A 21,924-nucleotide genomic window follows, 5' to 3' on the forward strand; every position below is an offset into this window, starting at 1 on the left:
TAGTATCCCGCATATATCAAACGAGCATAAATGCTTCTTCTTATTAGTTTTTGGCCTTTTTCCAATTTTTCTCAATTATATGCTAGGTAAAACCAAACTCAAATTTCACTTATCTGAGTTATACTAAATGTGGTTGCTAAGTTTTTTTCTTCCAAAGACAAATAAAATATTGCAACAATTAATGAAAATAATTGAAAGCTAGCCTTCTTGATTTTCATTTAGCTCCATAAAATCTACTTTTAATTGGTCTTCATAACTATAAAAAGAAAGAGATAGTGTATTACACTTGTGGGATTTTTATATAAGCATATATTATTCTTGTAAACAATTATATTTGTATACTCGTTACGAAAGAGAAAATAGAATTGTGACATGAACAAATGAGGACATCTTTAAACAACTGAAAACCACTGTAAATTTGGCAATCAATTGCTTATACTCCCTCCGTCCCATTTTATATGTCATCTTTTTACTTTGCACTTGCATTAAGAAATGACGTAACTTTACTCTTCTACCCTTATTTAATGTTTTCTTAAGTCAACTTTATTAATAAATGACAAGATTAATTAACTAGTCTATCAAGGGTATAATAGGCAAAATATGGTAATTTATGCATAAATTTTATAAAATGACAAGTATTGTGGTCCAGCTATTTATAGAAAGAAATGACATATAAAATGGGACGGATGAAGTATTTGTCATATACTTTATAGAAAGATGAAAATCATATAAATGTATACATTATGAATACTTAGTAAAATTGTTTACAATACTTGCACATAACAATACAAAGAAACTATCTTACTTTTAATTACTAATCTAGTAAAATAAAGTTTATGATTAATATCTCATTATTTAAAAAGTTGAACAATTTCAATAATATATGAGACATTGCACTATTATATAGTAGGTTACTTAGTAAAAATATTGTTGGTAGGACTTTGTATCAAAAGAAAAAAAAAGAGTGAAAACAAACTGAGTGTAAATAGTGAAACTACACTCATCTCTGTACTCACATCAAAGGTTACAAAGGCTAGAAGAGAGCATACTTGCAACCCAAGGGGACTAGACGTAAGATCCATTTTGGATCCCAACCAATATATTACTTTACACACTTTCTAGCTTTCATTATATTTCTTTGCAAACAGTAGTTGACTAAGGAACTCCACAAATCAACTACTCACGAAGAAAAAAAGAAAAAACATTGATTCACCCCCCCCCCCCCCCTCTTGCACTTCAGAGCCTCGTCTCACAAATATTTGTCAAACAACATGTGGGAAAAAGATCATGGCACAATAAATTATGGGTGCACTATTTCAAGAAGGAACTTCTCAGACAAGATCTTCATAATTTAATGGAAAACATTTTTCTCACTGAAAAGTAAGAATGAAAACTTTCATAAAATTCTATGATGTGAAAGTTTGGAGAGTTATCAAGCTTGGTGATATTTCTATTCCTATTTCAAAAAGTTCAGACGAAAGTCCGCCAGCCATTACTCCAAGTTTAGAGAACTACACAAATAAACAGATGGATATTATTCAAATAAACTCTAAAGCGAAAAATGTTTTGTATAATGTTATCACTGGTGAGGAATATGAGAAAATCTCTTGATGTGATACTGCCAAGAAATGTGAGACAAATTAGAGGTTACATATGAAGGAACTGACAAGTCAAAGAAACCATCATCAGTTTGCTAGTATACGAATACAAACTATTTCAAATGAAGGAAGGAGAAACAATCGAAAGCATGTTTGCATGATTGAGTAAGTTCATTGGTGAACTAAAAGCCTCAGGAAAAACATATCCTCCCATTGAGCACATACGAAGAGTCTTTAGAAGTTTACCACCTCAAGTGCAAGAAGGGGGGAGGGGGTTAATTGTTGTTTTTTCTTCGTTGACTTGTGAAGTTCCTTAGTCAACTACTGTTTGCTCCAATAGACTCGGGCTATTTTTCTAAAGATTCTAGCTATTGTGTGTAGAGGACTTATAATTTTAGATAATAATGGTACTGTGATAGATACAGAGAAAATATATGTAATCGTCGATACAAAATTGTATCAATTATTTGGACTAGAGTGTATAAATTGGACATTTACTCAAATGGGCTTCTTTTAGGCAAACCTTTTAAATATTGGTCCCCTACTAGTCCAGTTGCCCCCCAAAGGCCCAAACCCCAAATCCCAAGCCCAATTCCCCAATGTAATCAAATGAGATATTTAAAAAGTGGTCATTCATATAAATAATGGTTATTTGGTAATCTGATTATTCACAAACTAAGCATATCTTTGGCTAATGTTGTGTATAAGTTGTGAATTTTGGCACTATAATTTGAAATAATTCAAAAAAAATTTAGTAATTTTTTGCTTGGATATAGTATTTGGATAATAGTATCCTTAATTTAACTAGCATGCTTTTTCATCTTTGTAAACTTATGTATAACTTACATAAATTCCATAGTTTTAATATGAAATTACAATCTCTTTCTCATTAGTTTGTAATTACATTAGTCCCTTAAAAAGTAACACAAACCGGATACATAATATGTAGTTCGGATACATTAAAGAGTATCTCGGATATATAATATGTAGCTCAGATACATTAAAAACTAGCTCGAATACATAATATGTAGTTCGAATACATTAAATACTGGCTCGGATACATTAAATAAATAAAGAATTTTAGAGGTTTTTAGAAATAAAAGAGGATATTAGAAATAAGGGAAACATAAAACGTATATTTGAGTAATTTTTCCTTAACAGTAAAATATTAATTTTTGTATGGTCATTTCATTAATGGGGTACACATAGTAAAGTTTCATGTACAACTATATAAAAGGAAAAAATGTATATAAATGGTGTCAGACTTTAAAGTCAGTTATGGTCATATTTTTTTTTAAAAAAAGACTACTACATTTGCTTTTTTACATTCATACCTTTTCTATTTATTTGATTAAATTAATTAACAAATATATTTCTTCTTCTTGATACACCAAATCACTAAATTAACTTTTTACGTACTTTTATTTATAACACACAAAATCACTAAATTAACTTTTTACGTACTTTTATTTATAAGAGCTTAATAAGATTTTAAAAAAATCGACGGTATATGTTATCCATTTAATTTTCTACTTGGAAGTTTCATTTTCCCTTTTAGTTTGACTACTGCGGTAATGTGCCCATTTATCAGTTTGAATCTCATAAAGTTACTCTTAATTAAAAGGTTTTTTGGTAATTTATTCTATTACCACAAAATATTAACTTTCAAAATTAAAATTGACATTTAAATGTAGCCATTAATACATAAAGAGTTAAAGATAAAAGATATAGTTTCAGTATTTTAATTTTTCAAATTTTATATCTAAATTATCATATGCATGTGAATTCTACTTGAACTATCACCAACTATTTATCAAAATATACATCAACAATCAGTTGTTTTTTTTCCTACCTTAAATACTATCGCCATTCAGGTAGAAAATGGGAACAATTGATTGTTAAAATGTGTTGTTAAATAATTGGTGATACTTCAGATATGAAATTCAAAATTTGAAAAATAAGAGGTAAACAAAGGTAATTGGTTTGAGTCATGAAATCAAGCTTTGCATCAGGATATGCAGTCTACATTACTAGTGGTCGCAGAAAAGAGGTTTATTTTTTTAATTTTTTTTTATGACAACGGAAACCCGCAGTCGCTATCATTTGGGTGTGCATAGGTAAAACCCCCACTTCTATGCAATAGTGCAAACCACATAGGAGAGGTAACCCACACTAGACAAGCCCAATGCAACGAGCTCCACCTAGTAGGCAAATCCCTTCCTTTCTCTAGCAAGAGGTTTCAAACGTGAAACCTCCAAAATGGAAGTCCCAAGTCCAAACTACTGGGCCACCCCGAAGGGTGAGATGGGTTTATTCGAACCTCCTTTGTCAATATAAAGTCATAACGAATTTTACATGCATATAGTAAATGATGAATTTTCTTAACGAAAATCTTATCTCCGCCACTGCACATTACATTTACACCCCTTGAAGTACGGCCCTTCCCCAGACTCTGCGTGAATATGCACGGGGTTACCCTTGTTCCCTTTCTATTATTTGTACTCTTTACCACAATAGTATAACAAAAAAAATGAACCAAACTTGACAATAACTTGAGTTTATGTTCATCACACATGATTGTTCTATCATCAATAATATAAACAACTTACTCTGTAGTCTATACACATAATGATCATTAAACAATTACACACAACCAAAATATATGATAAATGTTTTTGACAAAAGAAGCAAAATTTAGTAGCCAAAGCATCTCAAGAACTTTTTAGGCATATTGCCAGTAGCACGAAATTTAGCAGCAATTTCCTCAACCTTGAGAATATCTTCGCCTTCTTTCGCCTTAATCATTGCTCTCTTTTCTTCTGCTTCTCTGTGAATTTCAGCCATCTTGTTCTTCATCTTCTCCGCGTATTCTGCCTTTTTCTTCTCTAATTCTTCCTGCTCGGAATCAAAGGTACGTGTACATGTATATCATATATGTGCTAGAGACTAGCAAAATGTACGAAAAAAGGTCTTATAGGGTGGGAAGCGACATGATTTTCACTAAGAGATTCTAAGTATAACGAAGTAAACATATGAAGAAACCAACGAGATTCAAATTATATATACATTGAAAAAAGACATGTATAACAGTATAATTTTCCAACAAAGGGGTTCGGATACAATTTTTTTGCTCCCTAGTTCCATGCATGCATATAGGTCCACTAGACTATGTTGTGTTCACTTTTATGTTTCTTAATATGAACATTAGTATAAGAAATCATAAGAATGAGATTTTGAAACACATAAAAGTCTAAAAAATAGTACTTAATAGATTAGGAGATAAGCCTAGAAAAGTAGTACTGGTTACCCCACCTAGCTCGGCCCCTGATTTTATGTACTAGTTAGTAGTATGTAACAATGGTTTCACCTGAATTTGTCTCAATTCAGCTTCTATAGTTGCCTTTTTTGTGTTCTCCCAAGATCCAACTGCTGATAACTTTTTAAGTGCCCTGATATTTGTTCATCACATGTTCAATATATAATCAACACAACACAACATATAAATATATATAAAAAGGTTCTAAACTTATGTAAGGGTTCCTCTGTTGCTCATAGTCTTTAAAAATACCACAGAACTTATGTTGGATCCTTCAAAATTTAATACATTTTCCAAGGATCCAACAGGGGTCCAACAACGTTTTTGGAAGGTCCGAGCAACATTAAGGACTCATTCATACTTGTTTTCAGTTTTTGTTTTTTCATTGTCTTCCCATGCCTTGATCAAAGCCAATCTTTTCTCTGATTCAACCTTTGCAAGTGCAGTATCTATAAACACAAAAATACCATTAAAAACTCAACATATCTTCACCAATAAAATAGGGGAAATATGCACTTTGGGGCCCCACTAATCAAGATTTGCCCAGAGTAAGGCCCATTAAAAAGGGGAAACACTTCCTAACGTGATTTTTTTTCTTTTTCAATGTTTAAACTCGAGATCATTGATAAATCCTAGTTATATTATCTTACTTATTTTGCAAACTACAATACATATCTTTTTAAAATAAGTCACAAAGGTTGTTTTCAATAAATCATAAACGCAATAATTTTTTTTTTGAAAAAGCAATAGCAATAAATACAAACAATAAAATAGTACAATAATCGAGGCTAAAGAAACAACAAGCAGTAATAAAAATAGTACATACTTTCTTGAACATGGGAAGATATTTTCTCTATATCATCTAAAATTGGAACAATTGCAAGTGTATTATTTTCTTCAATTTTCTCATTTGGTTCTTCATTTTTGTGCTCATAATTTTATGGAGAAACTAAAGGGCTTGATTCTTCTTCTCCCATGATTATAATCTATATGATAAATATATATTTTTCTTTTCCTAATAGGTGAATGAAAAATTCAGAAAATAGAGAGAAATAAAAATGAAGAATAATATAAAGAGAGTAGGTAAAACTAGAAATAAAGGGAAGTTGGAAGCTGCCAAAAAAAGTCATATTACAGATAGGGAAAGAGTATCCTTTGATGTCAATGGCTGGCATAATTAATTAATTAATCATTTTTTAAAAAAAAATAAAAAATGTTTTTTTTTTTTTGGTTGTTGTTGTTATTATCGTATAACTTGTCATTTTACAATCTTAATTTTGAATATAATAAATAATTACTGGTATCTTATCTTTTTAGGTAATTTGATAGGATAAATTAAACTCTGGTAAAAAATATTCTTTTTTAAAGATTTTGGCTAGATAGTACTTCTCTGTTTCATTTACTTGGCTTAGACTCGACACTCCCAAGTTTATTTTACTTGCCCTTTAATAATTAAAAAAATAATTCTCTTAGTTTATTAAAATGGACAAATAAAAATATATATTTTAATATAAAATCCAATTAAAATGAAATATAGGGAGTAACACTGTAATGACAACTTTAGTCATCTTTTTTTGTAAATAACAAATTATAAACTAATGTTTATCTTTGACTACCTAATATGTGATTCAATAATTAATATTTTTTACGCAATTTAAAAACTCCGTTTTAAATCTTTTCTTTAACGATAATTGGTCACAATTTATATGAGTTTTGTAATGAACTTATATTGTATTAAAATGGATAATTAGAATTACACATACAATTATAAGAGTTCATCATTTTGATTGCTTCAAACTAGTAACAAATCCTTCAAAAGGAAGAAGTCGAAATAAAAAGGAAGAATGGAGGGAGGTTCCTGATTAATCTAAGCAACTAAGAAATAAGAGATAAGTTCATAGCATAATCCTAATTGAGTATTTCCCTCTTCTATATATAAGAATCTTCCTAGGGTCCCAAATGTAATTTGACATCTTCTCATGTAAGTCCTCCAGCTAAGTTATATCAATAACAAGTTTTAACTTATAAGTAATATATACCAAAAAAGAAGAAGTAATATACACCACAATTAAAATTAGGGGTGTGCATTCGGTTTTTTGGTTTGGTTTTACACTATACGGTTTGAATTTTTTGGTTTTTGGTTTTGTAAAAGTGTAACCCAATCCGATCCAAAATAAATTTGGTTTGGTTAGATTTTCCTCTATTTGGTTCGGCTTTTTTCGGTTATGTCAATAATTAATAACATAACCAAAGTAATAATATTTAATCCCTTAAATATACTTTCCAATATAAATCATAAGTAAAACTTAAAACACAATACTTATAAGTATACCTATTATATATGTAATTCAAACATAAAATATAAACGTAATCATCATCAAAGACAATAACCAAAAATTAACTCCAACTTAATTCTAAACTTAAAACATATTATATATATATATATTTCAGTTTTTATTTTTTAAAATCTGAAACTAAATCAAAAAACCAAAAAAAGTAATTTATTAACCAAAATCAATCCGAAAAACGAAAAAACCAATCCAAATAAAAATTCGATTTGATTTGGTTTGGTTATTTGGTTTAATCCGAATAGTGCACACCCTACACAATTTGTACACGGTATTTAATTTACAAGTCATCACCATTTTACGTCACACTAATAAATAAATAAATGAAAAGCATATCTTAGATGTTATTTTTTTCATCAATTAGAGTTTCCAGGTCTTCCTGATTCAATTGAAATACGTAAAAGAATAATTAATTAGCACTGATGATGATTATGTGTCTTCATACTGCCAATTGTAAAGCATTATGGGTCTATAGTTAGTTGATTCGTGACACATGTATAAGATAATCATGTTCTATTATTTAAAGTAGACAAGTAATTAAGTTTTTTTAATTATATAGTGTCCAATATTTATATGGGGTTCGATTAAATTCAAATAGATATTTTTCAATATATATAATTAGATCAACTAACTTACAAAATATGTGCAAAAATAATTGAAATACAAGATATACACCGATCATGTATAGATGGTATGCATATTATATGTATCTGTGTGTATATTATATGTAAAATATATGTATATTTAGTCTATACATTGTGTAAATCTTTTATCAACTAGATCATACAAATCACAAGATATTAAAGTGCATGTAACTTTTTCAATTCGAATTCGTGTGTTGCAGTGTCTCACAAATCTCAACACTACCAACCACTTTTTTCAATTCCTCTCGAACCAGAAAAACTCTGATTAAATAAGTTTTTTTTTAATTCTTCGAACTCGAGCACCGATCGATTTAGTCATATGGTCAAAAATTATTTTGAATCTTATGCAAATATAAATCATCAATCTTCATCAACAATAAATATTTGTTGATTCAATTAATTCTACTAAAATCTGTATTCAGATTATTATTTTGGATATTAGTTATAAATGAGCAATAAACATTTATTAAATAAAAAAATTATTTTTAATTTTAGTATAGTCAATTTAGTCTTTTATACATTTTTATATAATATACAGCTTCCTCATAGTATCATATATACCTAGCAAATCAAATTCAGTATTGATCTTTCAGGTCTGTTAATTAATCATGCATATATAAGTTGATTAGTCGGGTCGTAGTCAGAGGCGTATCCATAATTTCGGAATGATGAGTGCACAGTGCACTATTGTGAAAAGGTGAATCTAATTCGTTTGACACTTAGTTTCGTATCTTGAAAATAGTTAAAATTTTAAATCTATAGGTCCAAAATTGAAATGATTAATTAATTATAACGCCAAAAATTCTACCAATAACCACTTAGAGAGGTGTTACCTAATTTTAAAAATTAAAATAGTACAAGATAGATATAAAATTCAAATTTCTAGTCTCACTGAGAGGTGCACCCAATCATCATTCCATTAAATGATATTTCGATTGTGGGTTCACACATCTATATTTGACAAAAAATTTAAAAATATAACACTACTATATATGATTTCAGGAGGGGAGCATGGGTTCATGTGAACCCGGTCACCCCTCCAGCATACACCTCTGATTGTAGTAATGGTTCTCCCACCGGAGGGTAAGTGTGGGTGTCAATCACAGTGGTCTAGGTCGTGACATCAACAATCAAAACTGTAAAGGATTTTTTTTTACTTTTGGTTTCATTGTACTTGTAAATCCCTAAAAACATTTTATTTTATTTTTAATTTGATATACCGGTAACTACATAGAGATGTGAGAAACTAAGTACAATCCATGAATTACCTAATACATGATGTTTTTGACAAATTAAATGATTTTTCCTCAATTTTTAGTCCAATCGTTACAAGTACTACTTGTCAATATTTACACATTTGTGATTGTTGAGGAATTCTCAATTTTATTTAAATTCATCGAAAATAAAGGTTCAAAAACACCCCTCAATTTTTAATTATTGTTTAAAACTATCCTCAAATAAGAGCTTTGTTCAATATTAAAGTCAAAATATTACATTGGCATATATATATATATATATATATATTTGCACATAAGTTTAGTTCTTTTTCATTTTTTTTTTCAAAATAAATCTAATTTTGGTTCCGGACTCAACAACATATCTGGTCATATGGTCAAAAGTATTTTCAATATTTTATTATGTAGATATGAACAATAAAAAACGATTCAAAGTCTTTTTAGATTTGGTCAAATGAAGTTAAAAGTATTATTTTGGATATTAATTACAAACGGGCAATCAACATTTATTAAACAAAAATCTTTTCATATATGGTCAAATGTAGTTCAAAGACTACACATAAAGTGAATATCTTGTACATAATAGTCAACTTAGTCTTTTCCACATCTCTATATAATAAAAAAATGTCTTCCTTATTGTAGCAAAGGTATCAATACTTACACCTAGCAAATCAAATTCAGTGTTGAGCTTTCATGTTGTATTAATTAGTCTAATTTCTTCAAAACACCTAAGATTCATGCCTATAAAAAGAAATGAATTCACGATGCATCAAAAAACTGTTCAACAAACGTTATTGATGTTATATTTTCTTTTGAGTTATAATGCGGTGGAAGGACAAAAAAAGCTATCCAAATTAGAGGATGCGGAGTTAGAGAAACAACTAAAAAATTTGAACAAGCCGGCCGTTAAAATAGTAAAGGTATTTTTTTTTGCAAAAAAATTATTTTATTATACTTGTAAGTCCATAAAGACATTTTATTAGATAATATCACTTTTGTATTAGAGAAAAGCATTCATTTGTCACATGATTCTTGGGAAATGGAGAACCTTCCCTTTCCTTCTTTGTGTGTAAACTTTCGTTGTAGTTGAAGATTGAGCAGGTTAGTCCGTTTCGATTTGTTTGTTTTACTTTTTTTTTAATCTGTTTTGAGAAAAATGTTTTTTCCATTTTTGGAAACTATTTGATTCTATTTTTTCACAAAACATGTTTAAACCACAAGATTTAAGAGCATCTTGATATATTCTATATATATTTATTTTAAGATCACAAGATTCAAAACAAAATTCCTTTTTGAAACTTCATGTCAAGTCCAATTAGACAAATGAATTAAAATGGCTTAAGTACATTTTTTGCATTTTATCTTGCAAATTGGAGATAAAGGCATAACAATGGCTTAGGACACATCTATCGAACTATTTTTCGTTAACAAATAATGGCATGGATAAACCTTTTCTCAACGAAAGTAGCATAAATGAACACAATATTAACGAATGACCTAGATAAGTCTTTTCTCAAAGTTTGATAGCATATTTGAGAATTTTTCCTTTTTTGTTTTAAAAAAAAAAAGCAGTAGTATTACCATTTACTAACAATTGTTCTCGTGAGTATCTTTTGTGTTTAAAAGGTACATCTTGTTGTAACTTAGGCTACTTATTTTATTAATTTTGATTATTTACAGACTAAATATGGAGATACATATGATTGTGTAGATTTCTACAAACAACGTGCATTTGATCACCCATTGTTGAAGGACCATAATTTTCATCCTAAGGCATATCTCTACTCTCTTTTCATTTCATTATCATTTTGTTTATATTGGATATGATGTTATTGACATACAATTAAACATCTTATTGAACAGATAAAACCTACTTTATCTATAATCAAGAAAGATTCAACTTCCTCATCGGCAACTAATAGGTCATCGACAATATGGTCAAAAGATGGAGGATGTCCTTTTGGAACTATTCCTGTTAAGAGAATTACAAGAGATGATCTTATAAGATTAAGACGTATGCCCCCTCCAGAAGATGTCACATTCGAAGATGAATATGATGTTGTAAGATGATTTATGCCACTTTACTGTTATATATCTTAAATATTTCAAATCTAAACATAAATTCATTATCTAATGCAGAGCAACAACGATAGTGAGCCGAATGGAAGATACATATCTTCACAAGGATATAAGGTGGTATATGGCTATAAAATTCATTATCTAATTTCCATGTTTTATTTAATTGGATTTGAAGTAAAAACAAGGAACAAGTTATTTTTAGGTTAATTTGGGTATTCGGTAAGATTTACTAAAAATAATTAACCTTTTTATTTAGGTTGCAATAGCTGGGATTCCATATAATCCAAATAGCAAGTTTGCGGGAGCTGGAATGGATACTGCTTTGTACAATCCTCAAGTTAATGGACAACAACACAGTGGATCTCGACTAAAAATTCAAAAAGGATCAAATATCTTACAAGTTGGTTGGAGAGTAAGTTTTTATCAAATTTTTTTATTCCATTATTCTATCGTTTTGTGGAAGAAGGATGTGTGTTAACCATTGAATATTGTGCTTTTAAGATGTATATTAGAAAATTTGTTAGAAATGCTCAATATTTAATAACTATAGTATAATATCTCTGTTTCGTGCTTTAGGTGGACCCAACGTTATACGGGGATACTAAAACTAGATTTTTTATACATTTCCAGGTAACTATCTTTTGTACCATGGTGATTTCCCTTTTGAGTTCATTAAACTAGTACATCTTTTAGGGTGTGTTTGGTGTGAAGGAAAACATTTTCTGGAAAATGTTTTCTAATTTTCTCATATTTAGTCGGCTTAAATGTTTTCCAAATCAACTTAACTTCCTCAAATTTAAGAAAATGACTTCCCTTAAAAAAATAAAGGAAAACATTTTTGAAAAGTCTACTTCATCCTAAAATTACAATATTTTTTTTCTTACCCTACCCCATACTCCGTACCCAACCATCCACATCCAAAAAAAATAAATTAAAATTTTCATACTTGGTAATTTCAAATAATTTTTTACCCTTATCCCCAACTCCCTAGCCCCAAACCGGTCCCCCTCTACCAAACAAACAAAAAAAAATTCAAAAAAAATTTCAAATTTAAAGATTTTTTTACCTCACCCAACCCCTACCACACCTACCCCCTCCCCCCTCCCCCAAAAACAAATCGATTTGGAAATTTTTTTCAAAATTTCAAAATTTCATTTTTACCCCATCCCATACCCTAACTGTGCAACCTCTCCCCCCCCCCCACCCACCCACAGACGCACCCCGTCAAATTTTCTTTTTTAAAAAAATTATACTTGAAAATATTTTAAATTTTAAAAAAATCATTTTTTTCATTATTCCCCACCCCTAATCCCTAAACCCCACTCAGGCCACTCCAATCAATTTTTAAAAAAATTGTTTTTGAAAATTATTTCAAATTTTAAAAAATTTCTTTTTATGTCGCCCTCTACCCCTCCAGCCAACCCCAACCCCCGTCTAAAAAAAATTGTTTTTTGAAAAATATTTCAGATTTTATAATTTTAATTTTTTACGACATCCAACCCCTACCACATCCCCCTTCCCCTGGCCAATTTCTTTTTTAATAAATAATTTTTATTGAAAAATATTTCGAATTCATAAAATTTCATTTTTCATGCCAAAACCTACTCCTCACCCCCCCCCCCCCTTGATCAATTTTTTTTTTTTAAAATATTTGTGAAATATATTTCAAAATTTTAAATTTTCTTTTTTAACGTCATCCCTACACTTAACCCCCCCCCCCCCCCCCCCTCCGCCACCTTATTTTAAAGAAAATTGTTTTTGAAAAATATTTATGGGTCAGGGCATGGGTCGAATCTCAGGTTCGGAATTTGGAACGGTCGTCGGGGTCCTGTCCTAGTTCGGGTGTCAGGGCCGGGTCCTAGATCGATTATCCGGGTTAATTTTTAGGTCAAAAATAATTATCCTAAAGAGTATTTTTTAGCCTCAAGCCAAAAATAAAAGATATTTTCCGAAAATTGTGTTTCATTTACCAACCAAACATTAAAAAACATTTTCTACTGACCAACCAACATGAGAAAATAACTTAGAAATCCACCTATCTTTTCCAAGAAAATATTTTCTAGGAAAAAATGTTTTCCTTAGTACAAAACACACCCTTAGTTTAACTATTTACCTTGATTTTTAAGAATTCATGTATGAGATATATCTATTTTTTTAGGCTGGTAAAATTCATTGCTTCAATACACTATGTCCCGGCTTTGTACAAGTAAACTATGACGTACCTCTTGATAGTTCATTCATGGATACTATTTCACAACGTGGAGGGAAGCTTTGGGGTGCGGAAGTATACATTGATCGGGTACATTTTATATTGTTTTTATTTTTCTTATTTAGAGTCTTTGAATATTTTATACAAATATAGGAATTATAGTTAGGAGATAACATAAATATTGTTATTGACAACTTATTATTAGTATTTTTTTTTTGAAAAAAGGACTTAGCTGGAAATTGGTGGCTTTTAGTGTCACAAGACTTTACGCGAGTAGGTTTCTGGCCACAAAGTCTCTTCACTGACTTGAAAAGTTTTGCTACGAATGTTGATTGGGGAGGAGTTGTATATAGTCCACCAGGTGTACCAGAACCTCCGATGGGCTCAAGCTATTTTCCTATTGAAGACACTTCCTATGATGCTTATTGTACTGATCTTATAATTGTCAACGAGAAAGGAAAAATAATTCAAGTAGATAAAACAATAACACATGCCGATAATCCGTACAAGGTTGAATTTATACAACTTTCATATGGTGCAAAACATGAGTATTTTATTCTTTATGGGGGACCGGGTGAAAGTACACATGTTTAATAGGAAAGAAAATCTTTCAAATTATGAAAAAAGTTGAAGAAAATTGTTCCTATTTGTTCTATATATACCTGTAATTTGAATGTTATATTGCCTTTCAAAGAAATGCAAAGGGAAAAAAAAGAAGAAAATGGTCAAAAATACCTCTCAATTTTCATTTATTTGATGATCTTGCCATTACCATTAAAATCGAGTTATTTATACTCTTGTCATCTACAAACTTGTCACCCGTGTCCCTCAATTGGATGAAAAACTCTAAATCAACAAAAATAATCCAATTTTAATTAAATTACTGAATTTTTAAAAAAATTCGAACCCGACCCAATTAACCAAATAAATATTTACCAAATTAAATCCCCAAATCTATCTCTCTATTTTTCACCTCTTTACAACATTTTTCATCCATTTCTCCTCATCATCTTTTCTCTTCTAAAATTGATATATATTCTACTTATTGTGCGACCTGTTTTTCTTAATTTGTTTTAACTGAAAAAAATCCATAATTTGATAAGCTACAGAGATGGGTTTGAGAATTTGATTTGATATGAATTTATTTGGTCTAGTGAGTCGGGTTGAGATTAAAAGAAGAAATTAGGTAATTTAATTAAAATTGGGTTGATAAACGTTTTCATTAAATCATGTATCTCCTTTTAAATAAACGTTTTCATTAAATCAATAAAATATTTAACATATTTCTTACCTTGTAAATATCAACTTCAGACTTCGTTTCGATTATTTGTATTGTGAGTTTATAAAGACAAATGAATAAAAAAAAAATGACAACTTGGCGCAAAGAAGAAAAATTCCAACAATATTCTCTATATAAAATTGTACTCGGTGAATTTTCATATTCTAAATACACTTAATGATGAAATAATTATTTGCATTTCTAATGTTAAAAATTTGAATCAAAATAATAAAAATTTTAAAAAAACCAAAGAAATCATATGAGAATTCAGTATCGTTCTTTAATGCAAATATGTATTTTATTTTGTAAATTTACATTCTCCATAAAATTTAAATTATCATAGGCTAAATTATTTCTTTTTTCATATACATTGAAATGATTTAGATAATAGAACAAATGTAAGAAAAACTCGGCGTCGTGTTTCCAAAATTTTGACAAAAAAGAGAAGATAATTTTTGGAGGAGAAGGATTAAAACAAAGCTTAAATATTTGTGTGACTATAAATTATCTCATTAAGGGCAAACGGAGAATTACAAACTACAATAAATATATATATATATATATATATATATATATATATAATTTAACAGCCGGTTCCTGTCAATATAGAAAAGCCAATGGGGAAAATTTTTGGGTCGGAAACTTTTTCCTAGTAACTTGGAATATCCCAACCTAGTCCAGATTTGGACGAAATCGTAGTCAGAAAGGTCTAGGGAAATCTGGTAACTATTGGGTGATTTAATTATGATTTTGATCACATGAGTAGATAGCTAAGACGTTAAGGAACCCGTACGACTTTACATAATTGAATTCGGGTGAGTAGAACTCCCGAAACTGATCTTGGCGTGAATGTACGGGTATTTTCTGAGTGTCATTGGTTGAAGGTATGTTGTGAAATTAGGGTATTCAAATTCTTAAATTTGCTCTTTGTTTCAGTGCAAGCCGCTAAGACGGGATTATCCCCACCAGGGCAGGGCCGTTGTGGCGGGATGGGGGCCGCTCTAGCGGGACAGTCGCGACTTAAGTCGGAAATAAACCCCAAAAACGTTTTATTTTTCCCTTTTCAACTTTGAGAGCTAAGGAATGACCCTATGCGTTTTCTTGACAGTTTTTCACCATTTTTTTTGGCTAAATTAAGGTATGGTTTTCACTCCCCGAATTCATTTTTCGATCCGTAAAAATTAGTTTTGTGGGTAATTATCGATGGGGGAGGGTTTTGATAAGGAAATTATGGTGAAAAAAGCCCTAATCTGGGTATGGGGATCAATGGTTTGACCTAGGATTGATATTATTATTATAATCTGGGTAAATAGGTGTTGTTTATTGATCCTCGCATCATTGTGATTGTTTGTAGGCTAAGAACAAGTGGAACCGGTTCGGAAAGGGAAGAATCAAGTTTCTTAGGGGATTCAAGCTTGTTTTGAGGTAGGTGATGATTGTGATTTCATGTTGTGTAATGTATGTTTGTTCTTGCTTCATTATAATATGTGTATGTATGTGAATGTTGCATTATTGATCACACTAGTTGTAAATGAGGATAGATGAATGATGAATGTCATGAATCATGACTTAATTTTATGATTTGAGAGTATACTTGTGATTGTAATTGTGACTTGTTAATTAAATGGATCGGGTGTTGCGTTCCAACACACTAACTAGGATCGGTTGCCACGTTCTAGCATAAACATGGGATCGATTGTCATGTTCGACATAAATATTGGATCGAGTACTACGTACCGGTACGCTAACAGTTTAGGTGTGGGTTCCATGAGAGGACCATTAATTTGATATAACTGTATATCTCTTGAGAAATGTGAAATTGTTCATTGTTCGTAAATGATATTGATATTGTATATGTTTGGTGTATGCATGTTATTATGATGTTGTGATGGCTTATATATGTTGCACTTAATGGGATTGCCGCGTGATCCTACCAGTACACTGGTGTCGTATACTGATACTGCACTTGCTCTTTCTTTGTTGAGTACAAAGTATCTTCAAGCGGCTATTGACAGACCTCGTTTAGAAGATCAATGATCGTTTGAATTCAAGGGTGAGCCAGTTCTTCTGGGCTGCCATGAGTTCTCTTTCTGTTTATATCCACTCTTCGGACTTAGACTAGTTCTTTAGATTTCTTATGTTTAGTTTGGGGTTGTACCCCCTTCTTGTTTCAACTTATGGTTGAATTTTAGATGTTTTGGTACATTGACTTTCAGGTTCTAGGTATTATTCCGCATTTGTTTGGTTGTTAGACTTTTGTTTGGAGTTTATGAGAACTCCCTATTTCTTTTCCTTAGCATTTAAACCTGCTTCCGTAATTTTAAATGTCTTAGTTCAATTAAGTTGTGTAGTTCTTTGGTTAGCTAATTAATATAAATGGTTCTCCCACTGGAGGGTTAGTGTAGATGTCAATCACGACGGTCTGAGTCGTGACAAGTAACATAGAGAAGGTGATATGACACCTCTCTATGACCTCCATTCATATATTTTTTCCCTCATTTTTAGGCATTTTTTTTCTTCGTATAAATACAATAATTTATTCACTAAGAAAACAAACAATTAAATAATTTACTCACTAAGAAAATAATTAAATAAGTCCACGTACTATATCACCTTTAAAAGTTGTAGCTGCACAAATTTAATCATATACGTTTCAATTGTAACTGTATGTATTTATGGGTCAAGGAAATCCAAAAGACAATTAACAATTAAATAATTCACTCACTAAAATGCATTTCTTTAATCATGATGAAAACTTCAAAAGCCTCTAACCAACTAATCAGAAGAAGAAACATTTTCTAAAGAAATGAATGTTCTTAAAATGTAAGCTTTTTTTATCTTTACCTATATATGATAAATTGCTTTGGTGTCAGGTTAATCCCTTTGAATTTTTTTATTTTTATTTTCTTTTTAATATATTTATTTAATAGTATATAATTACTTGTGATATATGTTTGTGGTTTTGTCTGGTGACTAATCTCATTGAATTCTTTATTTTTATTTTATTTTGAAAATATTTATATAATATTATATTGCTACTTGTGATATATGTTTGTGTTGTTTTGCAAATTGAAAATAGATGACTATCAAATGGAATCATAGTCATTGGAGGAAATCTTTTGAAGTTATATAATTCCTTTTGGTATTATTATATTCTCTGAATATTGGCTTATAATTGCACAAAACTGAAAATACCCTAATTTTTTTTTACTTTCTTGAATTATTTCTTTGGTATGATCAAAGATGTAAAAAGTCATCTTCTCAAGAAATAGAAAATCTATGATGTTCAATGATCCTATAGATACATATATCTATGTGTTTGTTTGTTTAATTAACGAAGTAAAATTAAGTTTATATTTGTACGCGTCACAATATAAAAACATTACATTCTTATTTTGAAGGTCATCTCTTTCTTTCAAGATTCAACTTTAAAAGAAAATATATATTACTACTTCATTTATATAGATTATTATTATAATAATTCAAGTATTTCTAGATGATTAAAAATTCTAAAATTTAAGAAAAATAAAAAGAAAATAAATAACAATAATGCACAATTTTTTTTTTAGTTTTGGTTAAAAGAGGAGATATTATATCATAATATTATGTATCAATACAAGTATTATGCATTGCTTAAAGCTTAAGAAACATGTGTTCAAAAATTCAAGGCTAAAAAAAGTTTTAGTAGTCTTGATATTCGAGAATTAAGGGAATATTAAGAAAATTCAATAAGATTTTTATAATCGCTCGAAGTGAGAACTAATTCACTTGTAGTTTCTAACGTAAAAAAATAACATTGTTTTGTCGAATTATGGTAATCTAAAAAAAAGTGTCACATAAAATTGATATGAAAAAATAATATTTTATGCTTAAATTAGAAAAAGAAAAAAAAAAGTCAACAAAATAAAAATTAATGCTTCACAACATGTTAACTACGTTAATATAATATAGTAAAGCATATAAATGTGATGTAGTGGCAACGGCTTAATAAATAAGGCAATTTCTAATTGCAGCAGAAGCCCTTTTTTGCAAAATAAAAAAAATGTTGCAAACACAAAATACATATCAAAACAGAATTTCGATACATATCTAACCAGAATTTTGATCGAGATCACTGGGTGCCGTGGCACCTCCACAGTTATGAATAGATCTGCCCATGTTTCAAATTATTTCTCAAGACATAAAATTTTATATTAATTAATATGAACATTATGATAAAATATTTATATTAATTAAAAAATAAAAGACATAAAATTTAAAATGGCCGAATACAAATGAACAAAGTGAGTACAAAATATAATCAAAGACCGTAAAATATTTTTATATTAATAGAGCAACATTTATTTTATTTACTATGTAAGAAATGTGAATAAGATGATCAATTCTAGTGAGGTCCACATTTTTTTAATACTTGACATTTTACAAATTAATAAATGTGTCAAATTACAAAATTAATTCACAAAAATGATACCTTAAAATTGTTGATAAAATGGATAACTGAAGTGGACGGCCGAACTTTTTATTACTTATTAGCATAATTATTACATAGTACGTTTTTTTAAATAAAAAAAAATTACATATTACGAAGAACATTTATTACATAGTACGTAGAATAATAAAACTAAACTAAACAGCCGGTCCACGACGTATAGATATTGCCATAATTGCGACGACATGTTGGGCACGTAATTTGGCGGCGCATCCACGTTGAAATGCACTCACTGTGGTACAAGTGAGTGCATGGAAGAATATAAATATTCTCCGTTGATTCAAAGTCGGATAGACATATCCGACATGTAGTGTCACGGTCACCTAACTCTATGTTTTGTATATCAGAATAGGGCAGACGTGGAAACAAGCGAAGAGTTGCTCGTCCACGTCTTTTAATTTCCCATTTCTGCCCTATTTTAACAAGTAGAAACATAAAAAGTAAAACAACACCCATAACTATTACTGCTATCATAGCTTGGACTAGGTGGTTAACTATGTACTTGTTATGAACTGATTATGAGAACGACATTGTCAATAGTTTAATCTGCAGTGAAATATTATCATAGTTTAAATAAATTGCAGTAATATAATGGTAACGACAAACATACATTTGGTGATGATATACCTGAAAGTGTATTATATTGGAAAATTGTGTTCAAGTACTTGTGAAATCGAATGTAAACAATGTCGATGTTGCGTCAGTTAACAAGACATGTTCTTGAGGAAGACTTAATAATGTGATCAATGCAAAATCAAATGGATTTAATTGTTTACAAAATACTAATTGAGAAGAAAAAGGAAGAATTAATAATAGGGGGCTTTTGAAATGTTCTTTTGAAACAATTATGTAATTGTTATTAAGGAGCATATATATGAGTTGGAGTTACGTTCGAGTATAAGCTTACTTGTAAAACGAGTGTTTTTAATTTAATGGTGAAAATGACTTGTTATTAAAAAATATCTAAATAGTTTTAAGGAATGTGAAACAAATTCTCTTTTTGCCTTGATTGCTTTCAATCTGCGTATGTATATCAGGGGTAAGGTCTAGTCCCCCTCCATTTGTGGTTTCCACAAAATAATATACAAACAATCTTAATTCTTTTTTAAATTAAATATTGCCCACTTCAAATTTCACTTATATTATTGTATCTCGCGCATGTATCAATACTTAAATAGCTCTGATACATTAATCTGATGCGCGATATACAATAATATAAGCGCTGATACATTAATCTAATGCGCGAGATACAATAAGATAAGCACTGATACATTAATCTGATGAACAAAAATTAGGAATTTTGAAGATTTGTAAAACTTATAGGGGATAATGGTAATAAGTAAACTAAAATGTGGAATTTCTGAAATTTTTCCTTTAAATATTGGTCCCCTACTAGTCCAGTTGCCCCCCAAAGGCCCAAACCCCAAATCCCAAGCCCAATTCCCCAGTGTAATCAAATGAGATATCTAAAAAGTGGTCATTCATATAAATAATGGTTATTTGGTAATCTAATTATTCACAAACTAAGCATATCTTTGGCTAATGTTGTGTACAAGTGAATTTCGGCACTATTATTTGAAATAATTCAAAAAAAAATTAGTAATTTTTTGCTTGGATATAATATTTGGATAATAGTATCCTTAATTTAACTAGCATGCCTTTTCGTCTTTGTAAAATTATGTATAACTTACATAAATCTCATAGTTTTAATATGAAATTACAATCTCTCTCTCATTAGTTTGTAATTACATTAATCCCTTAAAAAGCAACACAAACCGGATATAGCTCAGATACATTAAAGAGTATCTCGGATACATTATAACATAAACCAGATACATAATATATAGCTCGAATACATTAAATACTGGCTCTGATACATTAATATGTAGCTCGGATACATTAAATAAATAAGGAATTTTAGAGGTTTTTAGAAATAAAAAGGGATATTAGAAATAAAGGAAACATAAGACGTGTGTTTCAGTAATTTTTTCTTAACAGTAAAATATTAATTTTTGTATGATCATATCATTAATGGGGTACACATAGTAAAGTTTCATGTACAACTATATAAAAGGAAAAAATGTATATAAATGGTGTCAGACTTTCAAGTCAGTTATGGTCATAATATTTTTTTAAAAAAGACTACTACATTTGCTTTTTTACATTCATACTTTTTCTTTTTATTTGATTAAATTAATTAACAAATATATTTGTTCTTCTTGATACACCAAATCACTAAATTAACTTTTTACGTACTTTTATTTATAAAACACAAAATCACTAAATTAACTTTTTACGTATTTTTATTTATAAGAGCTAAATAAGATTTTTAAAAAATCGACGGTATATGTTATCCATTTAATTTCTACTTGGAAGTTTCATTTTCCCTTTTACTTTGACTACGGCGGTAATGTGCCAATTTATCAGTTTGAATCTCACAAAGTTACTCTTAATTAAAAGGTTTCTTGGTAATTTATTCTATTACCACAAAATATTAACGTTTCAAAATTAAAATTGACATTTAAATGTAGCCATTAATACATAAAGAGTTAAAGATAAAAGATATAGTTCCAATATTTTAATTTTTCAAATTTTATATCTAAATTATCAGATGCATGTGAATTCTACTTGAACTGTCACCAACAATTTATCAAAATATACATCAACAATCAGTTGTTTTTTTCCCTACCTTAAATACTATCACCATTCAGGTAGAAAACGGGAACA

At 29.5% G+C, this 21,924-nt stretch overlaps 2 protein-coding genes across 2 annotated transcripts; one reads left to right on the plus strand and one right to left on the minus strand.

Annotated features, from left to right (window-relative positions):
• Positions 1-4,168: 4,168 nt before the first annotated feature.
• Positions 4,169-6,089, minus strand: LOC125826732 (remorin 1.4-like). The gene is made up of 4 exons (XM_049506076.1): positions 6,050-6,089; positions 5,276-5,390; positions 4,966-5,047; positions 4,169-4,493 (listed from the first exon to the last, which is right to left on the minus strand). Exons 1-4 carry the CDS (start codon positions 6,087-6,089, stop codon positions 4,293-4,295), a joined length of 438 nt encoding a protein of 145 aa, XP_049362033.1. The 3' UTR covers positions 4,169-4,292.
• Positions 6,090-9,829: 3,740 nt separating this feature from the next.
• On the plus strand, positions 9,830-14,023 carry LOC125827162 (uncharacterized). The gene is made up of 8 exons (XM_049506523.1): positions 9,830-10,061; positions 10,822-10,914; positions 11,005-11,202; positions 11,281-11,334; positions 11,477-11,632; positions 11,797-11,850; positions 13,379-13,519; positions 13,655-14,023. The coding sequence occupies exons 1-8, from the start codon at positions 9,879-9,881 to the stop codon at positions 14,021-14,023; spliced, it is 1,248 nt and encodes a 415-aa protein (XP_049362480.1). The 5' UTR covers positions 9,830-9,878.
• The last annotated feature ends 7,901 nt before the right edge of the window (positions 14,024-21,924 follow it).

This window comes from Solanum verrucosum, unplaced genomic scaffold (genome assembly GCF_900185275.1).
Source record: "Solanum verrucosum unplaced genomic scaffold, falcon-dt-bn FXZP01000060.1, whole genome shotgun sequence".
Lineage (NCBI taxonomy): Eukaryota > Viridiplantae > Streptophyta > Magnoliopsida > Solanales > Solanaceae > Solanum > Solanum verrucosum.